A 20,592-nucleotide genomic window follows, 5' to 3' on the forward strand; every position below is an offset into this window, starting at 1 on the left:
ATATATAAACATTTTAAATGAAAATGTTCAATTGTAATGATATTTCATAATATTACTGTTATTATTTTTATTAAGTAAATGCAGTTGAGGTGAGCATAAGAGTCATTAAAATATTAAAAAATGTGAATTGTTCGAAACTTTTATCTGGCAGTGTAATCTCAAGTAGGATCATGTAGCATAAATAATGGAAAAGAGAAGAAAAAAAACAATGCTGAAAAGTCATTTTAATTTAAAACATTTTAATTAACGCATTTACCTAGTTTATACTTTGAACATGTATGATCAAAGCTTCATAATTTATAAATTTAATTCAGATGAAATCATCCATTTTATTTTTTGTCAACAAAGATATGTGATTACGAACTAATTACGTTTATTGGTCTAAACGGCAGAATCACATTATTCGAACCCTTTAATTTTTTTCATATTTTATTTGTTCGGATATACAAATAACCTTCTTTACTGTCTATGCAAATGCTCCATGACAAAACTATAAAAAAAAAACATAACTTTGCAATTATAAAAAATAAAATAAAAAATGTTGCATTGCCCAATTATTCAGATACTTTACTATGATAAGACTAAGTGGTATGACTTTGACCGTTTTTATACAGTCTATGCTTTGACCCATAAGCAGAACCCATTAGCTGCTATTAACAAACAACATAATTTTTCAGATTGCCAGATAACGATTGACTTAAATAAGTGACGCTAAAAACCGTGCTTCCGAAGGCGAGCGACCCTTTAGCACATTTGTGAAGACACTTCTATTAATCTAATTCAAAGAAAAACGTGCCGTTCATCTAATAAATAGGAACACCATCCAGTTATTGACTGAATGTGATATCTAGAGGATGAGTATGACATCACACTGATCGTTCCCTCTCGAGATGACGCACGCTGTAGGTGTGGAGTCTGTTGTCCTGGTAACGCGTCAGCGGTAACGGTATCCTTGATGGCGAGTTTACTGGGAGAAACTGTTTGAGATCAGCGGACAAGGTCCTGCACCTACGAAGGACTATTTCCACTTTGCAATAACAAAATCTCAGGTTTGTCAAGTCGAGTTTTTTTAAATTATTATTATTACTACATGAACTTCTTCTAGACCTTCCAAACGCAACGCTAAACTGAAGTCACGGGTGTTACCAAATTGGTTGGTAGAGAATTAAATTAAAGAGTATGAAATGAACACGTGTGTCTTCTTCAGAGACTTTAATGAAACTAACGTTACACTTTAAAAAATGACTGATTTTAACGGTACAAAACTCTGAAAATGCTAACGTTACCGTACAAACCTGTTAAATTATCTGCGTTCAAATTTCGTTTGAATTTGATATTTTTTCTTTAAAATAACTGTTTCTTCTTTTTTTCGTATCTGTTATGTTTATTAGGGTTGTATGTTACATATAATGTTATTCAATTAATGTTTATTGCATATTTCAGTTTAATGAGTCTCACCATGATGGTGTTTAAAGTGCTTGTGAATGACACTGTGCACCCTCCTTTAATTCATCACTTTCTCATCACCACCTGCCTTTGGTGGTTACCAGTGTATTACCAGTGTGTATTACAGTGTATTGGTATGTTAATATTATGTCAGTGAAACCACAGTATTAAACTTTAAATTAAAGGTAAACCGTTAAACCAAATACCTTTTTACGGTATAATTCTGGCAACCACAGCTGCCATTTTTTTCATCATATATTTAACATATTATTTTTTACAGTGTAGCTTTAATGATCACACTAAAATGTAAATGTTGAAATATAATAAAGATATTTTACATAAGGACACTGTTGATCTCTATTGAAGAACCTAAAAGATATGATCTGGAGAAGAACTTTCAGATCTTTATTGTTGGCTTCATTATAAGCATCCTTCACTGCAGGTCATTTGGAGCTGGTGGAAGATATCTTTGAGATCAGACTGCAAGAACACACCACCAGGACAACTGAGCCAATCACATCAAGACTTTTTAGAAGACAGTCGTCTGCAAAGCGAGTTATTCAGTCACTATTAGTATAAATAATTGTGCTTCTTTACCAGACTTCATATTTTTAGGATACGTCTTCTAATGTAGACTTTTGCTTATTCAATGAACAAACTGATCTGTCTTGTCCAGATCAAGTGGCTGTGGTATTTGGTCCTCACATCTTGCAGTACTCCAAAAAATTATGCCAGGGCCTTTATGATTACATTGTCCGTCTCCCCAATGCTTTACTTTTCAACATCATGTCACATCTGGACCTTGAAGACATTTCAGTCGTTTCACGCACCTGCCGTAGGTTTAGAGAGGTAAGGCTTACTGTCATGCCAAGTATCATTTTTTCAAAACCAAAGGCTTTTATTTGAAATAAAATAGCTCGAGCACACATTTCAAGCAAAACATTTAAAATATTATTATATTATTAAAATATTATTCCAAAAAAATTCTTATCATGTTAACACTTTAGAATAATTGTCCATTAGTTAATGTTAGTTAATTCATTAATTAACATGAACAAACATTGAACAATACATTTATCACTGTATTTATTCATCTTTGTTAATGTTAGTCAATGAAAATACAGTTATTTATTGTTAGTTTATGCTCATTCACAGCGCATTAACTAATATTATCAAGCACAACTTTTGATTTGAATAATGCATTAGTTAATGTTGAAATTAACATCAGCTAAGATTAATAAATGCATTAGAAGAATTGTTCTGGCTTAGGTCATGTTAACTAAAGTAGTTAACTAACATTAACTAATGGACCATTATTCTAAAGTGTTACCCTTATCACTTTTTGAAGCTTCTGTGTTTTGAATGGTTACATGTGAAGTGTCTGTGTTGTGTGTTAACTCAGTTGTGGGGGGTGTTCTCTGCAGCTTTGTAACTCAGAGGAGTTCTGGGAGCAGACAGTGAGGAGGCACTGTGACTCTGTGACACCAACAGTGGAGGCTTTAGCTGAGGAGGTTGGCTGGAGGACAGTTTTCTACACCAACAAGCTGCAGCTGCAGATGCTGATTAGTCGCCGGAAGCAGAAGGAGAATCAGCCCTGTGAGGATAAAAACGAGCCAAGTTCCTCTTCAGTACCTTTGGAATAAATGATTGAAGACTGTTTACTAAGCCTTTTTTAAGACTTGTTAAGACACAATTTTTGCTTGCATTGATTCGTAAGATTCACTCTTGCAAATAGTGTGCACAGTGACTTTGTTGTACATCTGGCAGACTATTACATTCGCTCAAATCTAAAAGTTTTTTTTTTTACCAAAGAATCAGTTTTAGGTGTGTGTACACTCACCTAAAGGATTATTAGGAACACCATACTAATACTGTGTTTGACCCCTCTTTCGCCTTCAGAACTGCCTTAATTCTACGTGACATTGATTCAACAAGGTGCTGAAAGCATTCTTTAGAAATTTTGGCCCATATTGATAGGATAGCATCTTTCAGTTGATGGACATTTGTGGGATGCACATCCAGGGCACGAAGCTCCCGTTCCACCACATCCCAAAGATGCTCTATTGGGTTGAGATCTGTGAACTGTGGGGGCCATTTTAGTACAGTGAACTCATTGTCATGTTCAAGAAACCAGTTTTAAATGATTCGAGCTTTGTGACATTGTGCATTATCCTGCTGGAAGTAGCCATCAGAGGATGGGTACATGGTGCTCATAAAGGGATGGACATGGTCAGAAACAATGCTCAGGTAGGCAGTGGCATTTAAACGATGCCCAATTGGCACTAAGGGGCCTAAAGTGTGCCAAGAAAACATCCCACACAGTGGTAACAAGGCATGATGGATCCATGTTCTCATTCTGTTTACGCCAAATTCTGACTCTACCATCTGAATGTCTCAACAGAAATCGAGACTCATCAGAACAGGCAACATCTTTCCAGTCTTCAACTGTCCAATTTTGGTGAGCTCGTGCAAATTGTAGCCTCTTTTTCCTATTTGTAGTGGAGATGAGTGGAACCCGGTGGGGTCTTCTGCTGTTGTAGCCCATCCGCCTCAAGGTTGTGCGAGTTGTGGCTTCACAAATGCTTTGCTGCATTCTTTGCCCATTCTCCTCTGACCTCTAGCATCAACAAGGCATTTTCGCCCACAGGACTGCTGCATACTGGATGTGTAGCACACCCACCATCTGACTGGAGGTGCTGCAGTAAGTTTTCTGTTTAAATAAACAAGGAGAGACACAGTTTTGCTGCTTTTAGTCATGGAGTCGCTCTTGTAATGATTTATAATAACAATTCACAAAGATTGTATCATTTTACATATATTTGTTGTATAATTTAATCACAATGTCTTATGTCATCTTACATGTGACTCAACCCAAACACTAATAAACGTGTTGCATAAGGCTTGTACAAGTTTTCTTACACTCAATCTGTATTTCTGTCATATATCTTCTTCCTTTACATCACTATACATTGCAGTCTCCCTTGTATGTGCAAAAATGTTATAAGCCACTGTATAACTAAAAAGTTGAGCGAACCATTGATTACACGATATAAACATTGAAACTGAATTACTATATAGAGCAAATATACTTAAACAGAAGGAAGATCATTAAAACATCATATCAAAACATTAACAGTATATAATATTCAAAAATTATATATAGATATTTTTAACATGTATGGCAATTGCTCAATACATCACTTTACATGCTACAAACACAATTATAAGGCTGTAAACACAATAAACATTACATTACTTTGGGTATTCAGTGTGTTGGAGCCTCTAACAATTTGGATGGTATTATATTAATACAAGTCCTAACGCAAAACACCCGAGAACGAATCAGCTTTTTAATAAACACAAACAATGTCTCTTTTAAACATCTTAACTTGACCCAGGAAATGTATATTACCCTCCTGCAACCACATACACATGAAATCGACATTTTCTTTAATGTTTTATATCCTTGGTGATCGATTTCACACACCTGTTTAAATCATAGACTGTAAAAAAAGATGGACGACTCGCCTTCGCTCTCTTCCATTGGTCAAAACTGAAGCCGCCAGTGTCCCGATATGGCGCTGACATCTTGGACTTGCGCCTGCGCAGATAGCGATCTAGGGACCAGTTCTGCGCAGTAGCTATGCGCAGTAGCAAGCAGGAAGTAAAGCCTTAATGCCGCGAAATCAACGGCCCCGCCCCTGTGCCCCGCCCTCACTCTCCCTCGCAGAATGCACATAACGTGATCTGCATTGTTTTGGAAGTGGAGTCCTGCTCCTGTGAACTCTGTCTGCTCCGTTCCACTCCAATCTCATTAAAATAAGGTAAATACAAGTACCCTACTAACCAGACATTTAAATAGGTCATATTTAAAAAAAGTAAAACATGAATAAACTGTAAAAACACGAGTACTCGTATTACTACAATTAAACTATTATAAACAATTAATCTCAATCTAGCGGACAGCTAAATCAACTTCATATTATCTCATGAAGTCTGTTTTAGCCAGGTTAGCATCCTATAATTTATTGTTAACATGCATGCAATATGTTAGCAACTAGTTTATTAATGCAACTCACTTCTGCTTTTTCATACATGAAATTATAGAAATTATAGAAATTTAGAGATTAAATTTAAAGCTCCAATCTCCTCAGTCCTCCGAAGATCATGAAAAAAGCCTGTTGACGCTTCAGTGCCTCCTTGGCTCAGAGAGTTGTCAATCACAGCTGTCAATCACGACGTCACATCACCGTTTTTAGAGCATTAAATAACTATCTAAAAAACAACTTATTTTAAAAACGAACACTTGAATTTACATTAGCGTGATACAAACTACAGTACATGACAAAAAACAGCTTCGGAAAAAAGATATTTGAAGGGTAATTTAATTGTTTAGTTGGTCTCACGTCCCATTGAATAACATGGGGAGGCGGGGTTTATGACCTATACTAGGACCACTCACCAGGGGGTGATCGAGACGTTTTGGCTTCACTTTTCAGGGCTTGTGCAGCAGCTTGGTTTAAATAAACAAGGAGAGACACAGTTTTGCTGCTTTTAGTCATGGAGTCGCTCTTGTAATGGCCTCTTCTCTGCGACTCACCTTTAATCACACAGTACCTAATCAGCACGGCGTCTCCCCCTACTGTCCACTAAGATTACTACGCATCACCATTAACCCTAATAACAGCAAACAATGTTATAAACAGAAATTAAATAATCAAACACATGGGAAAATAAAACAAATTATTCCTGTGACTACACGTACAGGGTGTCACACTCTTCTCGACAAAAGAAATGGCTCCACACAACACTGACCCCTGAACCCTTATAAACATTTTTCCCAATAACACAAATAATCTACTCAAATGCAACCAATTTCAAGATTCCTGTGTCTAAGTGTAATCTGTGTGTTAATTGCTCATGGTCATGTAAGTGTATGTGTCTTAGGTCCATTTTCTTGTGAGTACTAATTTTCTAGTGTCCACAAAAGTTAGTATAGTCAAGTCAAGTCAAGTCACCTTTATTTATATAGCGCTTTAAACAAAATACATTGCGTCAAAGCAACTGAACAACATTCATTAGGAAAACAGTGTGTCAATAATGCAAAATGATAGTTAAAGGCAGTTCATAATTGAATTCAGTGATGTCATCTCTGTTCAGTTAAATAGTGTCTGTGCATTTATTTGCAATCAAGTCAACGATATCGCTGTAGATGAAGTGACCCCAACTAAGCAAGCCAAAGGCGACAGCAGCAAGGAACCGAAACTCCATCGGTGACAGAATGGAGAAAAAAACCTTGGGAGAAACCAGGCTCAGTTGGGGGGGTCAGTTCTCCTCTGACCAGACGAAACCAGTAGTTCAATTCCAGGCTGCAGCAAAGTCAGATTGTGCAGAAGAATCATCTGTTTCCTGTGGTCTTGTCCTGGTGGTCCTCTGAGACAAGGTCTTTACAGGGGATCTGTATCTGGGGCTCTAGTTGTCCTGGTCTCCGCTGTCTTTCAGGGCAGTAGAGGTCCTTTCTAGGTGCTGATCCACCATCTGGTCTGGATACGTACTGGATCTGGGTGACTGCAGTGACCCTCTGATCTGGATACAGACTGGATCTGGTGGCTACGGTGACCTCAAAATAAGAGAGAAACAGACAAATATTAGCGTAGATGCCATTCTTCTAATGATATAGCAAGTGTTCCCGGTTCCAGTTTACCTAATTAATGCAGCCTAAAAATCCTAAAAACGGATTTGGATATTAAAAGCATATTAGTATGTTATGTGTAAGCCAGGTTAAAGAGATGGGTCTTTAATCTAGATTTAAACTGCAAGAGTGTGTCTGCCTCCCGAACAATGTTAGGTAGGTTATTCCAGAGTTTAGGCGCCAAATAGGAAAAGGATCTGCCGCCCGCAGTTGATTTTGATATTCTAGGTATTATCAAATTGCCTGAGTTTTGAGAACGTAGCGGACGTAGAGGATTATAATGTAAAAGGAGCTCATTCAAATACTGAGGTGCTAAACCATTCAGGGCTTTATAAGTAATAAGCAATATTTTAAAATCTATACGATGTTTGATAGGGAGCCAGTAGAGTGTTGACAGGACCGGGCTAATATGGTCATACTTCCTGGTTCTAGTAAGAACTCTTGCTGCTGAATTTTGGACTAGCTTTAGTTTGTTTACTAAGCGTGCAGAACAACCACCCAATAAAGCATTACAATAATCTAACCTTGAGGTCATAAATGTATGGATTAACATTTCTGCATTTGACAATGAGAGCATAGGCCGTAATTTAGATATATTTTTGAGATGGAAAAATGCAGTTTTACAAATGCTAGAAACGTGGCTTTCTAAGGAAAGATTGCGATCAAATAGCACACCTAAGTTCCTAACTGATGACGAAGAATTGACAGAGCAACCATCAAGTCTTAGACAGTGTTCTAGGTTATTACAAGCGAGGTTTTAGGTCCTATAATTAACACCTCTGTTTTTTCAGAATTTAGCAGTAAGAAATTACACGTCATCTAGTTTTTTATATCAACTATGCATTCCATTAGTTTTTCAAATTGGTGTGTTTCACCGGGCCGTGAAGAAATGTAGAGCTGAGTATCATCAGCATAACAGTGAAAGCTAACACCATGTTTCCTGATGATATCTCTCAAGGGTAACATATAAAGTGTGAAGAGTAGCGGACCTAGTACTGAGCCTTGAGGTACTCCATACTGCACTTGTGATCGATATGATACTGTACATCTTCATTCACTGCTACGAACTGATGGCGGTCATATAAGTACGATTTAAACCATGCTAATACACGTCCATTAATGCCAACAAAGTGTTCAAGTCTATGCAAAAGAATGTTGTGGTCAATTGTGTCAAACGCAGCACTAAGATCCAATGAAACTAATAGAGAAATACACCCACGAGCAGATGATACGAGTAGATCATTTGTAACTCTAAGGAGAGCAGTCTCAGTACTATGATACGGTCTAAATCCTGACTGGAAATCCTCACATATACCATTTTTCTCTAAGAAGGAATATAATTGTGAGGATACCACCTTTTCTAGTATCTTGGACAGAAAAGGGAGATTCGAGATTGGTCTATAATTAACTAGGTCTTTGAGGTCAAGTTGTTGTTTTTTGATGAGAGGTTTAATAACAGCCAGTTTGAAGGTTTTGGGGACATATCCTAATGACAATGAGGAATTAATAATAGTCAGAAGAGGATCTATGACTTCAGGAAGCACCTCTTTTAGGAGCTTAGATGGTATAGGGTCTAACATACATGTTGTTGGTTTAGATCAGGGGTTGGCAACCTACGGCACGCGTGCCAACAGTGGCACGCAGAGGGATAATCGCTGGCACGCAAGCAATAAGGAAAACTGTATAATGACGTACAGTTTGATGTAATAACTTCTCATAGTCACACAGCCTGTTAGGAGCTACAAATACTATTAAAGTGTGAGAATTAACTTGCATGGATGCACGTGCAAACACTGCACATACTAGGTGCTTCAGATCAAAGCCTCGGTCTAACAGCACTCGTCAATGTCAAAATCACTGAGATGGCCAATCAGATCAAAGTAGGCAGGGTTTACTGTTCACAGAAGCAGAGCGCGAAGCGTCAGTTTAACGTTAAAGAGAGTGAGGTAAGATCAGGCCCGGTTCTAGAACAAAATCACTGAGGGTGCTTCTGAATTTAGTGAGGGTGCTGCTTACATAATCGTAGGAGATAGTTCAGTCATCAGTCTGAAACATAGTATCTCAAAATTGGGGATGTTGTATACAACAATACTACTAATTGCTGTTATGTTAAACAATATACGATCTGGCAGTAAATTATAGAATAGCATGTAAACAAGCAACGATCTTCACTTTGCAAAACATTAAAACATGCCACATATAGCCTACCTACTGTGGTGATACCCTTGTTGTAACCGGCTTCAACTTCAATTGAACACTCCTAGAATGGCCAAAAGTCACTGCCTTACACACGTCTCTCTCCATGACGGTGAGAGACACGGTTTTACATAACAAGGCAGAAAATGTACCAAGAACATCCAACCTAACTTGAACATAAACACACCTAACTTTACTAACACAAACCCCAACCATATTGCTGTAATAACGCATAAATCAACTCCCAACAAACAATTACCCATAATGCACTAGCGCTGACTGCCGGGTCTGTACAATATGACAACCATGACAACACATCAACACCCAATCAGTCATTCATTGTTAGCATTATGCATAAACATATTGATAAAGCACTGCTGCAGTAACGTTATTACACCAAGGTATTGCTGCTATATTCTTTATGACAACTCCAATAACAACGACAAGCAGTTCAAAACAATTGACAGCAAAAGACCAAGAAGCTGCGCTAGCTTAACGTTACACAACACACATAACGTTACACAAAATACTTATTGAGCATGCTACAATTATTAATAATAATACTTACAGGTTGTGATTCGTAGGAGGAGGAAGAAGCTAATCCAAATATATTCAGTACTGTAACCTTCCTTCAAACGGCTTGCGAATCCAGACTTGAAAGCATTTATGTTGGAGAACATTATGTTGGAGAAACGTCATTAAAATGACTCGAGGTTCGGGCTAAACTTCTGTGTTACTAAATATGAACTGTAGCCACTGACTCTTCACATGCTTGTCCCTGGGCAGTGGAAAAAAAGGTCACAGAACACAGCGCGTCTTGTCGACATGATGTTTATCAGCTGAGGTATTTTGAATGTTTTTACGTTTTCTGAGCGGGAAGCACGCACGCAAGCAAAGTGGGCAATTAAAGAGACAGCTTCACCTTTTGCGTATCGCGATCACGAAAGGACAACTACAATGCATTAAACATGAAAGCATAACAAAATAATTTATTTAATATATATATATATATTTGTTTAATTTTATTAATTTATTTATTTAGTGTAGGCTATCCTATTATAGGCAAGAGGTGTGAAATCCGTCTGTGTTTTATTTTCGGCAAAATCTCGTGTATGTGTGCTATTAATAATTTTTCATCTGAGGGTGCTTTCACACCCTCAAGCACCCCCGTAGAACCGGGCCTGGGTAAGATGAAGCTGCAAATCAATTAACATTAGTCAACTTTTAATAATACGTTTTACCATAGAAATGTTAAATGACCTAAAGCTATATCCAGTGATGAAAAATTTTCTGAAATATGGCCATTTTGAGAGAAAGAAAGTGGGGGGGGGGGGGGTAAATTGTCTCTCTCTGCAGACAATGAAGCGATTTTGCCCCTTTGTTGTTGAGAAATATAATGTAGCGATTCAGTATCGATTAATAAAAGTAGCGTGACAACACTCATAGGTTTATGAGCTTCTGAATGCTACTTTTTGCACAGCACGATCTCAGATCTCTGTGTGCGAGTGGTGTGTGTTGTGTGTGTGTCTGTGTGTGCACGTTCATCAATTAAAGCAGTGCATTAACGTTGATTAAACGTTAAAAAAACTTTTTTTATCGTATAATAAAAAATTGTGTATGTACCGTTTAAATACAGAATTACATCAGGGTGTGGGGGGGGGGGGGGGGGCTGTGCACACTTGGCACAGTGGTTAACCATAAAAATAAAAAATGGCACGTCATGCCGAAAAGGTTGCTGATCCCTGGTTTAGATGATTTAACAAGTTTCTACAATTCTTCCTCTCCTATAGTAGAGAATGAGTGGAACTGTTCCTCAGGGGGTCTATAGTGCACTGTCTGATGCGATACTGTAGCTGACGGCTGAATGGTTGCAATTTTATCTCTAATAGTATCTATTTTAGAAGTAAAAATGGTTCATAAAGTCATTACTGCTGTGGTGTTGGGAAATGTCAACACTTGTTGAGGCTTTATTTTTCGTTAATTTAGCCACTGTATTGAATAAATACCTGGGGTTATGTTTGTTTTCTTCTAAAAGAGAAGAAAAGTAATCGGATCTAGCCGTTTTTAATGCTTTTCTGTAGGATAGGTTACTTTCCCGCCAAGCAATACGAAATACCTCTAGTTTTGTTTTCCTCCAGCTGCGCTCCATTTTTTTGGGCTGCTCTCTTTAGGTTGCGAGTATGCTCATTAAGCGTAGAGGAGCAACTGTATTTAAAGTGCTAGAAAAGAGAGAGTCCATAGTTTCTGTTACATCATCAAGTTGTTCTGAGGTTTTGGATATGCTAAGGAATTTGGATACATCAGGAAGATAACTTAAAAAGCAGTCTTTTGTGGTAAAAGTGATGGTTCTTCCATACTTGTAACAAGAAGTAGAATTTACAATTTTGGCTATATGAAGTTTGCACAAAACTAAATAATGATCTGAGATATCATCACTTGGCTGCATAATTTCAACACTATCAACATCAATTCCATAATATGATAAAGGAGAATGGGAACCTATCTGATAAGGAAATGTAGGAGGAACATAAGCACAAGTCACATATACTGGTCCCTGTACCCCATTTGAGTAGAATGGTAACTGCTGTGTCGGCATAAATTGAGCAGCCCCTATCTCAGTGGTGAGTTCATCGGTCATCTGACCCAATGAGGGGTAAGTAAAGACCCGTGTGGGTTTCCTTTCTCTGCTTGATTTTCTCACATATCCATCTTCAGCTTTTCCTATTGAACAACCCATTTGTCTTTCTCCCTCCACAGATACCATCTCTCTCTGCTCATCCTCCATCACCTCAGGTTCCAGGGCCGCAGATAAGTCAGTTGATGGGTGAGTTGCCTCCGGCTCAGGTAAGTATTCTTCCTCTACTCCTACAGCAATCCCTTCATTCCTTGCAGGTCTATCCTCACCCTTTCTCCATCTCAGATCCTCTCTTTCGTAGGGTCAGAAATAATCCTTCTCTGCTCAGCTCTCGGCTTTTCTGAGGATCGCAACCAGTAGTACGCTCTCGGAGAATCACTGTCATCTGAAAATGAATCACTTGAATTTGCTTCTTCAGGCTGTCTTGCTGATTTTAACAATCTTTGTTTCCTTCCCTTAGGTCTACATAGGTTGTTAGCTCCCGGAGGTGGCGGATCTACAGGTAGGTCGTTAACCAGGTGAAGCAGGTTCCGATGCAAGGTACGTATCGTCGCCAGATTTTGACCTCCACTGGACTCGGGGTACACATGATAGACTGGCCCATCTCCTACTCTTTCTTTGACTACATGCGCTGTTCACTCCCAATATGACCTTAACTTGTTCACTCAGGTTCCGAACCAGAACTCGATCTCCGGGTTGCAGCACAACACCACGAAGGTGCTGGTCATAGTATTTCTTGTTCTGTGCACTCGCTTGTTTACTGTTGTCCGAAGCTAGTTTATAAGCATCAGCCATCCATTGGGCCCACTTCTCTGCATACTCTTGAGGTGAGTATTGGTCATCCTCTGATCTTAGACCAAACAACAAGTCTATGGGCAAGCGAGGGTGACGTCCATACAGGAGGAAGAATGGAGAGAACCCTGTCGCCTCATGCTTAGTGCAATTGTAAGCATGCACTACCTTTGGGAGGTGATCTTTCCACCTGTCCTTTTCTTTCTCCTCCAGCATTCTCAACATTTGTAGCAAGGTGCGATTGAAGCATTCTGCTGGATTTGCTTGGGGGCGATAAGGTGTTGTTCTTGAATTGCTGACACCTGTCAACCGCTGCCAAGGGTAACCAAATCTTGGGATATTGTCATTAAATATCCTCTCAGCTGCCATCCTTCCAGACTTGTCTCTTGTCGGATACGCCTGGGCTAATCTGGTAAAATGGTCCACCAGGACCAGGATATATTCGTATCCACCACGACTCCGCTCCAGGTGGAGGTAGTCGATGGACACCAGGTCCAGTGGGCAACTTGAGGTAAGACTTCCCATCAGGGGCTCTGATCTTCACCACTGGTTTCTTTTGCTTCACACATCAGCACTGCTGGGTGACATAGTGCTCGATCTCCTTCTTCATAAAGGCCAGTAGAATCTGTTCCTTGCTAAGTCCAGAACACGTTCCGTCCCCACATGACCCATGTCATTGTGTAGCTGTTTCAAGGCCACCTGTTTAAACTTAGCTGGAAGAACAAGTTGAGATCTGTGATTGGTCTTACAAAAGAGCTGTCCATTTTGGAGATCCAATTTTCTCCACTCATACAATGGTCTCGAGGCCTCCTTTTTCGCAGTTTTCATCATGTCAGGTGTAATCTCCCCACCACTCTCTTTTAATTTGATCACCTTACCAACAACAGGATCTTCCCTCTGAGCTGCTCTCACCTCAGAGTAGTCAAGCGTCATGAACCTCTTTCCAAATAGGCATTCTACATCCTCTTGACGTGCATTAAGAGCTGCAACCCAGGCAACATCTTTCTCTTGGTCAGCCTGAAGTCCTTCCCATGTGGCCCGGACCACCTCCTCTGTGAGAACTTCAGTGCATGCAGTTATAAACTTATCGATATCGAGGGGACATCGAGAGAGCATGTCTGCATCCATGTTCACTTTGCCTGGTCTGTAGCAAATGTCAAATCTGAAGTCCGCCAATTCTCCAACCCATCTATGTCCAACAGCATTGAGTTTGGCCGTCCTGAGGACATACGTCATTGGGTTGTTGTCTGTGAAGACTGTAAAGTGTGGTGCATAGAACAAGTAATCGCGGAACTTCTCACAGACCGCCCATTTAAGTGCCAAGAACTCAAGCTTGCCGGAGTGGAGCCTATAACTTCTCTCAGCAGGAGTCAACTTCCTGGAACCATAGCCAATGACTCTGAGCCGGCCCTCTTGCTGTTGATAGAGCACAGCCCCAAGCCCCTGTTCGGACGCATCTGTATGGAGCACAAATGGAAGTTCAAAGTTCGGGTAAGCTAGTACTGGGGGAGTGGTTAGAGCCTCAATGAGTCTCTCCAACACACCTTGGTGCACACTCATCCACTCTACTTTTGCACGGGATGGTAACTGGTTTCCTCTTTTCCCAGCTTTACCAGATTATTCTGCTCCTCAGCTGCTATTGTTCACCGAGACTGGAGGAGCTCGTACAGTGGCTTAGTGATTCGTGAAAAATCCTAGATGAAGGTGCGGTAATAACTGAGGAGCCCCAACAATCGCCGCAACTCCCCAACGGTGGTAGGCTTTTGCTCTTTTAGGGAGAGGACCGCTTCTAGGTCTTTTGGGTCGATGCGAACACCATCCTCTGAAACTAGTCTTCCCACGTATCTGACCTCCCTCTTAAAGAGCTCGCACTTTGCTGGCCTCAACTTTACCCCATGATCCTTCAGTACTCTAAGAACTCTCCTAACCCCCTGGTAATGATCACTGAATGTTTTGCCAAAGCAAAGTATGTCATCGAGATATGGTATGCATAATTCATCTCTCAGTGAGTCCACCATTCCCTCCATACTCCTCTGGAATGCCGCTGGTGCGTTAGCCAATCCAAAAGGTATGCGCACCCACTCATATAGTCCCCAAGGGGTCGTGAATGCAGTAAGGTGTCGAGATCCCTCCGCCATAAATCCCTGATGGTAGGCCTTCCCCTGAAAACCATCGGTAGCCTCCAAGGGTGTCAATAAGGTCCTGGATCCGGGGAAGTGGATGTCGGTCTGGAACTGTCTTCTGATTCAACAATCTGTAGTCTATACACAGTCTCAGCGTACCATCTTTCTTCCGGACACACACCACCGGGGCTGCATACGGAGACTTTGACTTGACCACCCAACCCCGAGCTAGTAAGTCCTGGATGTATTCCTTCACTTCCTTATACAGGGTTTTTTCGGATGGAGGCATAAGCTCGCTGAACAGGGATGTCATCCTTCAGGTTAATTATCATCTGTAAGCTTGGGATACACCCAATATTATCATCCCCATGGGAGAAGACGCTGGCTTCTTCATAAAGCATGCCTTTGACTATTTTCTGCTGTTCTTCTTCCAGATGACTTAAATCGACCGGCGGATGCCACAAACTGTCTGCCCTGCAGTTGTCCTCCTGTACTTGGGAACCTGGTTTTTCTCCCCGGCTCATTGGTAGGTCACCATTTTTTCCCAGGTCTTGTTGCTCCATTTTGATAATACTAGCTATGGGCTTTATACTTCCTAGAGGTGTACGTCGTCTTATAGTGACTTCACAAGTGTTAGGGTTGCACAGGGGAATCCTAACATATGGCCGATCTGTCCCCTTTAATTCCATAAGACCTTCTCCAATGTCTAACTGAGTCTATGATGCACTCTCCTCACTGGACTCGAACAGCACTACTGACTCCGAGAATTCCAAGTCAACCGGTACCTCACACTTTACATGAGTAACTTGGCCTGGTGGTATGACAACATCTCTAGGGCCGACTGTGACAACAGCCTCAGGGTTCACATGGGGTTGTTCCTGAATGAGGTTCACTATCACGACTTGTTCACCTTTGATGTCCAGGGCTATCTTTAGTAGTTCTGAAAGTGCACATAGACCACGCTCAGTGTCGTCCTTTCCTCTTATTAGTTCCTCAATGACATTAAACCCCAGCAAAGGCCACTCTAATGGCATCTTCCCCACAAGGAAAGGCACTTTAATAACCAAACTTGGGTCATCATTCTCAGACAGGTTCACTGTCAGTTCTACCCATCCCTCAAATGGCAATGGTTCTCCATTAACAGCTGAAACACTGAAGTCGCTCCCATTGACTATCTCTGACAGTGGTCTCAGAGTTTGTTCTGGTAAGTATTTACTCTTCCAGTTGTGATTGATTATACTCACTTGTGCTCCTGTGTCCAGTAGAGCGGTTACTGCAAAACCATGAATGTGGCACTTGAGGATAGCTTTCTTCCCAATGAGCTGGGCTACACGATCACGGGGATGTTCTCCTTGGTTTGACGAATCAGCTGTTCTAACCATTCCAGCTTCTTTCTCCTTAGCCTGGGGATGCACGGTCACTGTTGGTCGTCTGTTGGGCCCACCGCAAGATGTCCTTCCTCATCACATGAAGAGCAATGATTGCAAGCGGTAACATCTTTGCTACTACATCTGGGACACCTCTGTCTACGATGCTTTCACTGCATCTGGGAATCAGGGACTTTGCACGAACCTTCTGTTGTTCTCGCCCTTGCAAGTGATTCAACAGTCTTTGTAAGAGCTTCAATTTGTGCATTTAGACGACGAATCGTCTCAGTTTGGTCAATTTGTTTATTGTCTATCTGCATTCCTACCTTGGCTGGACTCACGCTGGGCGCTGAGGGCATTCGACACTCTTTGACGTGAAGCTTGTCCCAACCGATGTTGTCTTTCACTCTCATCACTGGCTATCTGAGTTACTTGGCACTAGGGGTGTCACAATATACCGGTATTGATGATAATCGTGATATTTAAATCATGAAATATCGACATCGTGTTAATTTAGAGTGTGACAATATACCGGTATTGGAAACAACCACCATGTTTAAAATGAATAGGACTCGTATGATAACATGACGTGTAAATACTCCAGCGCAGTACCTGGTTAACCTCTCTGGTGGCAGTATTGCACCCACTGACACCTATCAAAAAAGAAGAAGACGCAACACGCGCCCGTCCCGAGTGGTTATTCTGAGAAGAAGCGAGAGGTCTCGGCATGTCGTCTGAGCCGCGAGAGAGTGAAACGATCTGTCCACACCGAAGAAAGTAAGCTCGCCAGTATGGGAGTTTTTTGGCTTTAATGAAAACAGCATCTTAGACAGCCCAATCTGCAGAATTTGTCGGGCTACGGTCGGTGCGAAGGGGGGCAACACCACCAACCTTTTTACCCATCTCCGTGTCCATCACCCTGCGGATTACGCCATTTTACAGAGAGTAAGTTGTGATTATTTTACTAGTCATGGAATGAGAAATGTGACATTAACCTGTTAACAGCGGATTTCTGTGTTCATATTTAACGGTCATCGATTATTAAGTAATGTTACCTCGTTTTCTTTACTCGTCTTTTTTGTGTGTATGTGTGTGTTGTATTTGCATGTGATTATTTTTTGTATGTATCATAAGTAAGGGATAATGTATAGCGAGGCAGTTGTTATAGCGAAAACAACCCCGACAGGCTGCATCTTGAGCCTGAAGGGGTTGTATTCACTATAATTAACGTTACCGCCACGCTATACATTTTCCCGCTTATTACATGGCTACCTAGCAATTAAATCATTACTTTGACAGAAATTACTGATTTAAAAAGGAGTTTATTGATTTAAAAACTATTGTATTGCTTTCGCTAAACAGAACAGAATCCATAGCAACGCTCTGTTTTTCATGGCAATGGTCTGTTATCAATAAATAACAGACCGCATTCTACAATTCAACCAAGCCATCTAATAAAAGATTTTAAAGTATGGGTAACGTTGTGCAAGTTAACAGGTTAAAATATCAGTGTTGATGTTAATATTATTTCATACTGTTGAACCTGACAGTTTTTCTCTCTTGTTATTTCATAGGGAGCTCCAAAAAAGCCACAGAAAGCCAGACATAGTTTCAGGTCAGCTGACGATTTTTGAGTCTGTTGAAAAAAAAAAACCGCAGACATAGCTAGTGCATGTAAAGACACGGCCATCACTAAGTCACTAGCCTACTTTATTGCAAAGGACATGATGCCCTTTAGAATGGTAGAGAGGCCAGGATTTAATGCTCTGATGAAAACAGTTGCTCCAAAATACAAACTCCCAAGAAGACAAGACTTTTCTGAAAAAGAAATCCCTAACATGTACATAAAATTAAAAGATGACATTGCCAACTCTTTGGCTGAAGCAAACCAATTTGCATTTACAACTGATCTCTGGACCAGTAATACTGGACACCCCTATATGAGCTTAACAGTTCATTTTATCACACCAGCATGGGAAATGAAAGCTGCATGTTTAGAGACTGCATTTTTACCTGATGAACACAACAGTGTAAACATTAAAGAGACTTTCGAAAACCTAATTCAAGAGTGGGGAATTCAGCAGTCAGCAGTGGTGTGTGTAACCACTGACAATGGCACAAATATGAAGTCTGCATTTAAATCCCTCCTCCCATCAAACTGGCTCAGCTGCTTTGGACATAATTTAAATCTTGCACTTGGAAAGGCCCTGAAGATTGACCAAGTGGATGCTGCGGTGAGGGCTTGCAGGAGTGTCGTCCAAGGATTTAACCACTCATGGAAGAGAAGGAGAGAGCTGGCGAAAAAGCAAGCAGAACTTAATCTTCCTCAACATACCCTGATACAAGATGTTGTCACCAGATGGGGGTCTACATATGACATGATTTCTAGGTATGTATGAATTTCTTGTGCATGGCAATACCCTGTTCAGTTAATTATTCTGTCAGTGTCAACTCAGCATAAGCTTAAAAGGCACAGGGTGCATGAAAACAAAACAAATGTGAATGAAAACAACATATAAAGAAATGCATTCCTTTTACTAACTCACTTGTAGTAACAGTTAGTTAGTACTTTTCTCACTCACAGACACACGTGCGCACACATACATCTGCTGGATGCTTCTCAGCAAGCCTGTTGTGTAGATTAGGAATTTGTTTATAACTTAATATAATATAATTTTTGCAGATTTGTTGAACAACATGCTGCGGTGACAGCAACTCTCATGGCTGACAGAAACACCAGGCATCTTGTGCTAAGAGGGTCATACATCTCTACACTTGAGGACACATGTAGGGTGCTGAAGCCACTCAGAACCTTTACCGATTCCCTGGCTTCCGAGAAATGCATCACAATCTCATCCCTGAGGCCTGTCCTTCAGCATCTGACTGAATCCATCCTGGCAGAAAAGGATGATGACAGCAGCCTGGTGAGGAGCATGAAACATGCTATCGCTATCTGTAAGAACTTAAAAGAGCGGTATGAGGATTCTGATATGGCTAATGGTGAGTAGGCCGGTGCCACACATTTCTCCAACCTCACCTTATTCTTATATCATTTTTACTCATCGTGAATGATTGTGTTTTATGAGCTTCTTTAATAATTAATATTCTCTTTGGTTATTTTATAGTGATTAACATGGCCTGTGTACTTGACCCCCGCTTCAAGTTGAACTTCGTGGAAGAGGCAGATTCAATCAAAGGACAGCTAGAGCAACAGGTCATGCAGGAGTCTTCTGCAAATGAAGGTAGCACTTCTACTCTCTCACAGGAGTCTTCTGCCAGAGGAGAATGTGAAGATGAGGGGACCAGTGTCTCTGTCCCTGAGGCCCCAAAAGGCTTGGCTGGTCTCAAAATAATAACAAAGAAAAAACAGGAGAAAAACCAATCAGCAGACATGGTGAAATCTACACTAGCATTTCAAGAAGTTTCTGTTTACACATCCTTGCCCACTATTGCTGTCGATAAAGACCCACTTCAGTGGTGGAAGGATAATGAGGAGGAGTTTCCAAGGTTGGCAAAACTGGCACAGAAGATCCTTTGCATTCCTGCCACCAGTGTTGCATCAGAAAGACTTTTCAGTTCTTCAGGAAACATTCAGACAGTGTTTCGCTCCAGTTTAAAACCAGACAAACTTAATATGCTTGTCTTCCTTCACACAAATTTGCCATAGATTGTGAATGCAATAAATAAAAATACATGTGCATTGTTTATCAGTTAAATGAGTTTAATGGCTGAGAAGGCAATAAGTTAAAATACATGTGCCTTGTTGATGTTAAATGAGTTTAATGACTGAGAAGGCAATAAGTTAAAATACATGTGCCTTGTTGATCAGTTAAATGAGTTTAATGGCTGAGAAGGCAATAAGTTAAAGTACATGTGCCTTCCCAGGTAGCAAACAGACGTTGGGCCAACGTCTATATGGGTTGGTTACGTTGGCCCAACCTATCGGACAGAAATACAACGTTGGGCCAACGTTGATATGGTCAGCTGCAAGGGCCCCCACTTCTCTCAAATATATACATCATTTCATGTTTATTCTTCCCAGTAAACATGGGGAAAAGAGTGTCTGGCTCCTTTTTATGACGTTGTTTCCAAGCAATACAATGCCTCAAATGTGTGAAATCAGAACAATGTATTTATTAAAGACGACAAAGAAATGACAGGACATCGTATTACAAGAGACGGTTACATAAAATAAAAACAGTAAAAATCGATACCCTCTACATCTCGGTGAGGGACAGATGTTGCGCTAGTGCGCTTGACTAGCGCAGCAGAGAGCGCTCCGGCCGCGCGCGCACTCTCAAGTTAGAAGAGCTGAGGCGCGAGCTCATTCTTCCGCGAGAA

At 40.6% G+C, this 20,592-nt stretch overlaps 1 protein-coding gene and 1 pseudogene across 1 annotated transcript; both read left to right on the forward strand.

Moving 5' to 3' along the window:
- The first annotated feature begins 955 nt into the window (after positions 1 to 955).
- LOC132155094 (F-box only protein 36-like) overlaps positions 956 to 20,592 on the forward strand; it is a 34,548-nt pseudogene continuing 14,911 nt past the window's right edge.
- Positions 17,807 to 19,920, forward strand: LOC132154240 (E3 SUMO-protein ligase ZBED1-like). Its single transcript, XM_059562815.1, has 2 exons — positions 17,807 to 19,251; positions 19,377 to 19,920. Exons 1-2 carry the CDS (start codon positions 18,972 to 18,974, stop codon positions 19,916 to 19,918), a joined length of 822 nt encoding a protein of 273 aa, XP_059418798.1. The 5' UTR covers positions 17,807 to 18,971; the 3' UTR covers positions 19,919 to 19,920.

The sequence above is a fragment of the Carassius carassius genome, chromosome 12 (genome assembly GCF_963082965.1).
Source record: "Carassius carassius chromosome 12, fCarCar2.1, whole genome shotgun sequence".
Lineage (NCBI taxonomy): Eukaryota > Metazoa > Chordata > Actinopteri > Cypriniformes > Cyprinidae > Carassius > Carassius carassius.

Excerpts from the sequence above, each read along its gene's own strand:
- LOC132154240 (XM_059562815.1), top strand. The coding sequence starts at position 18,972 with ATGGCTGACAGAAACACCAGGCATCTTGTGCTAAGAGGGTCATACATC. Across the intron at positions 19,252-19,376 it reads GGATTCTGATATGGCTAATG|TGATTAACATGGCCTGTGTA; the intron begins GTGAGTAGGCCG and ends GTTATTTTATAG.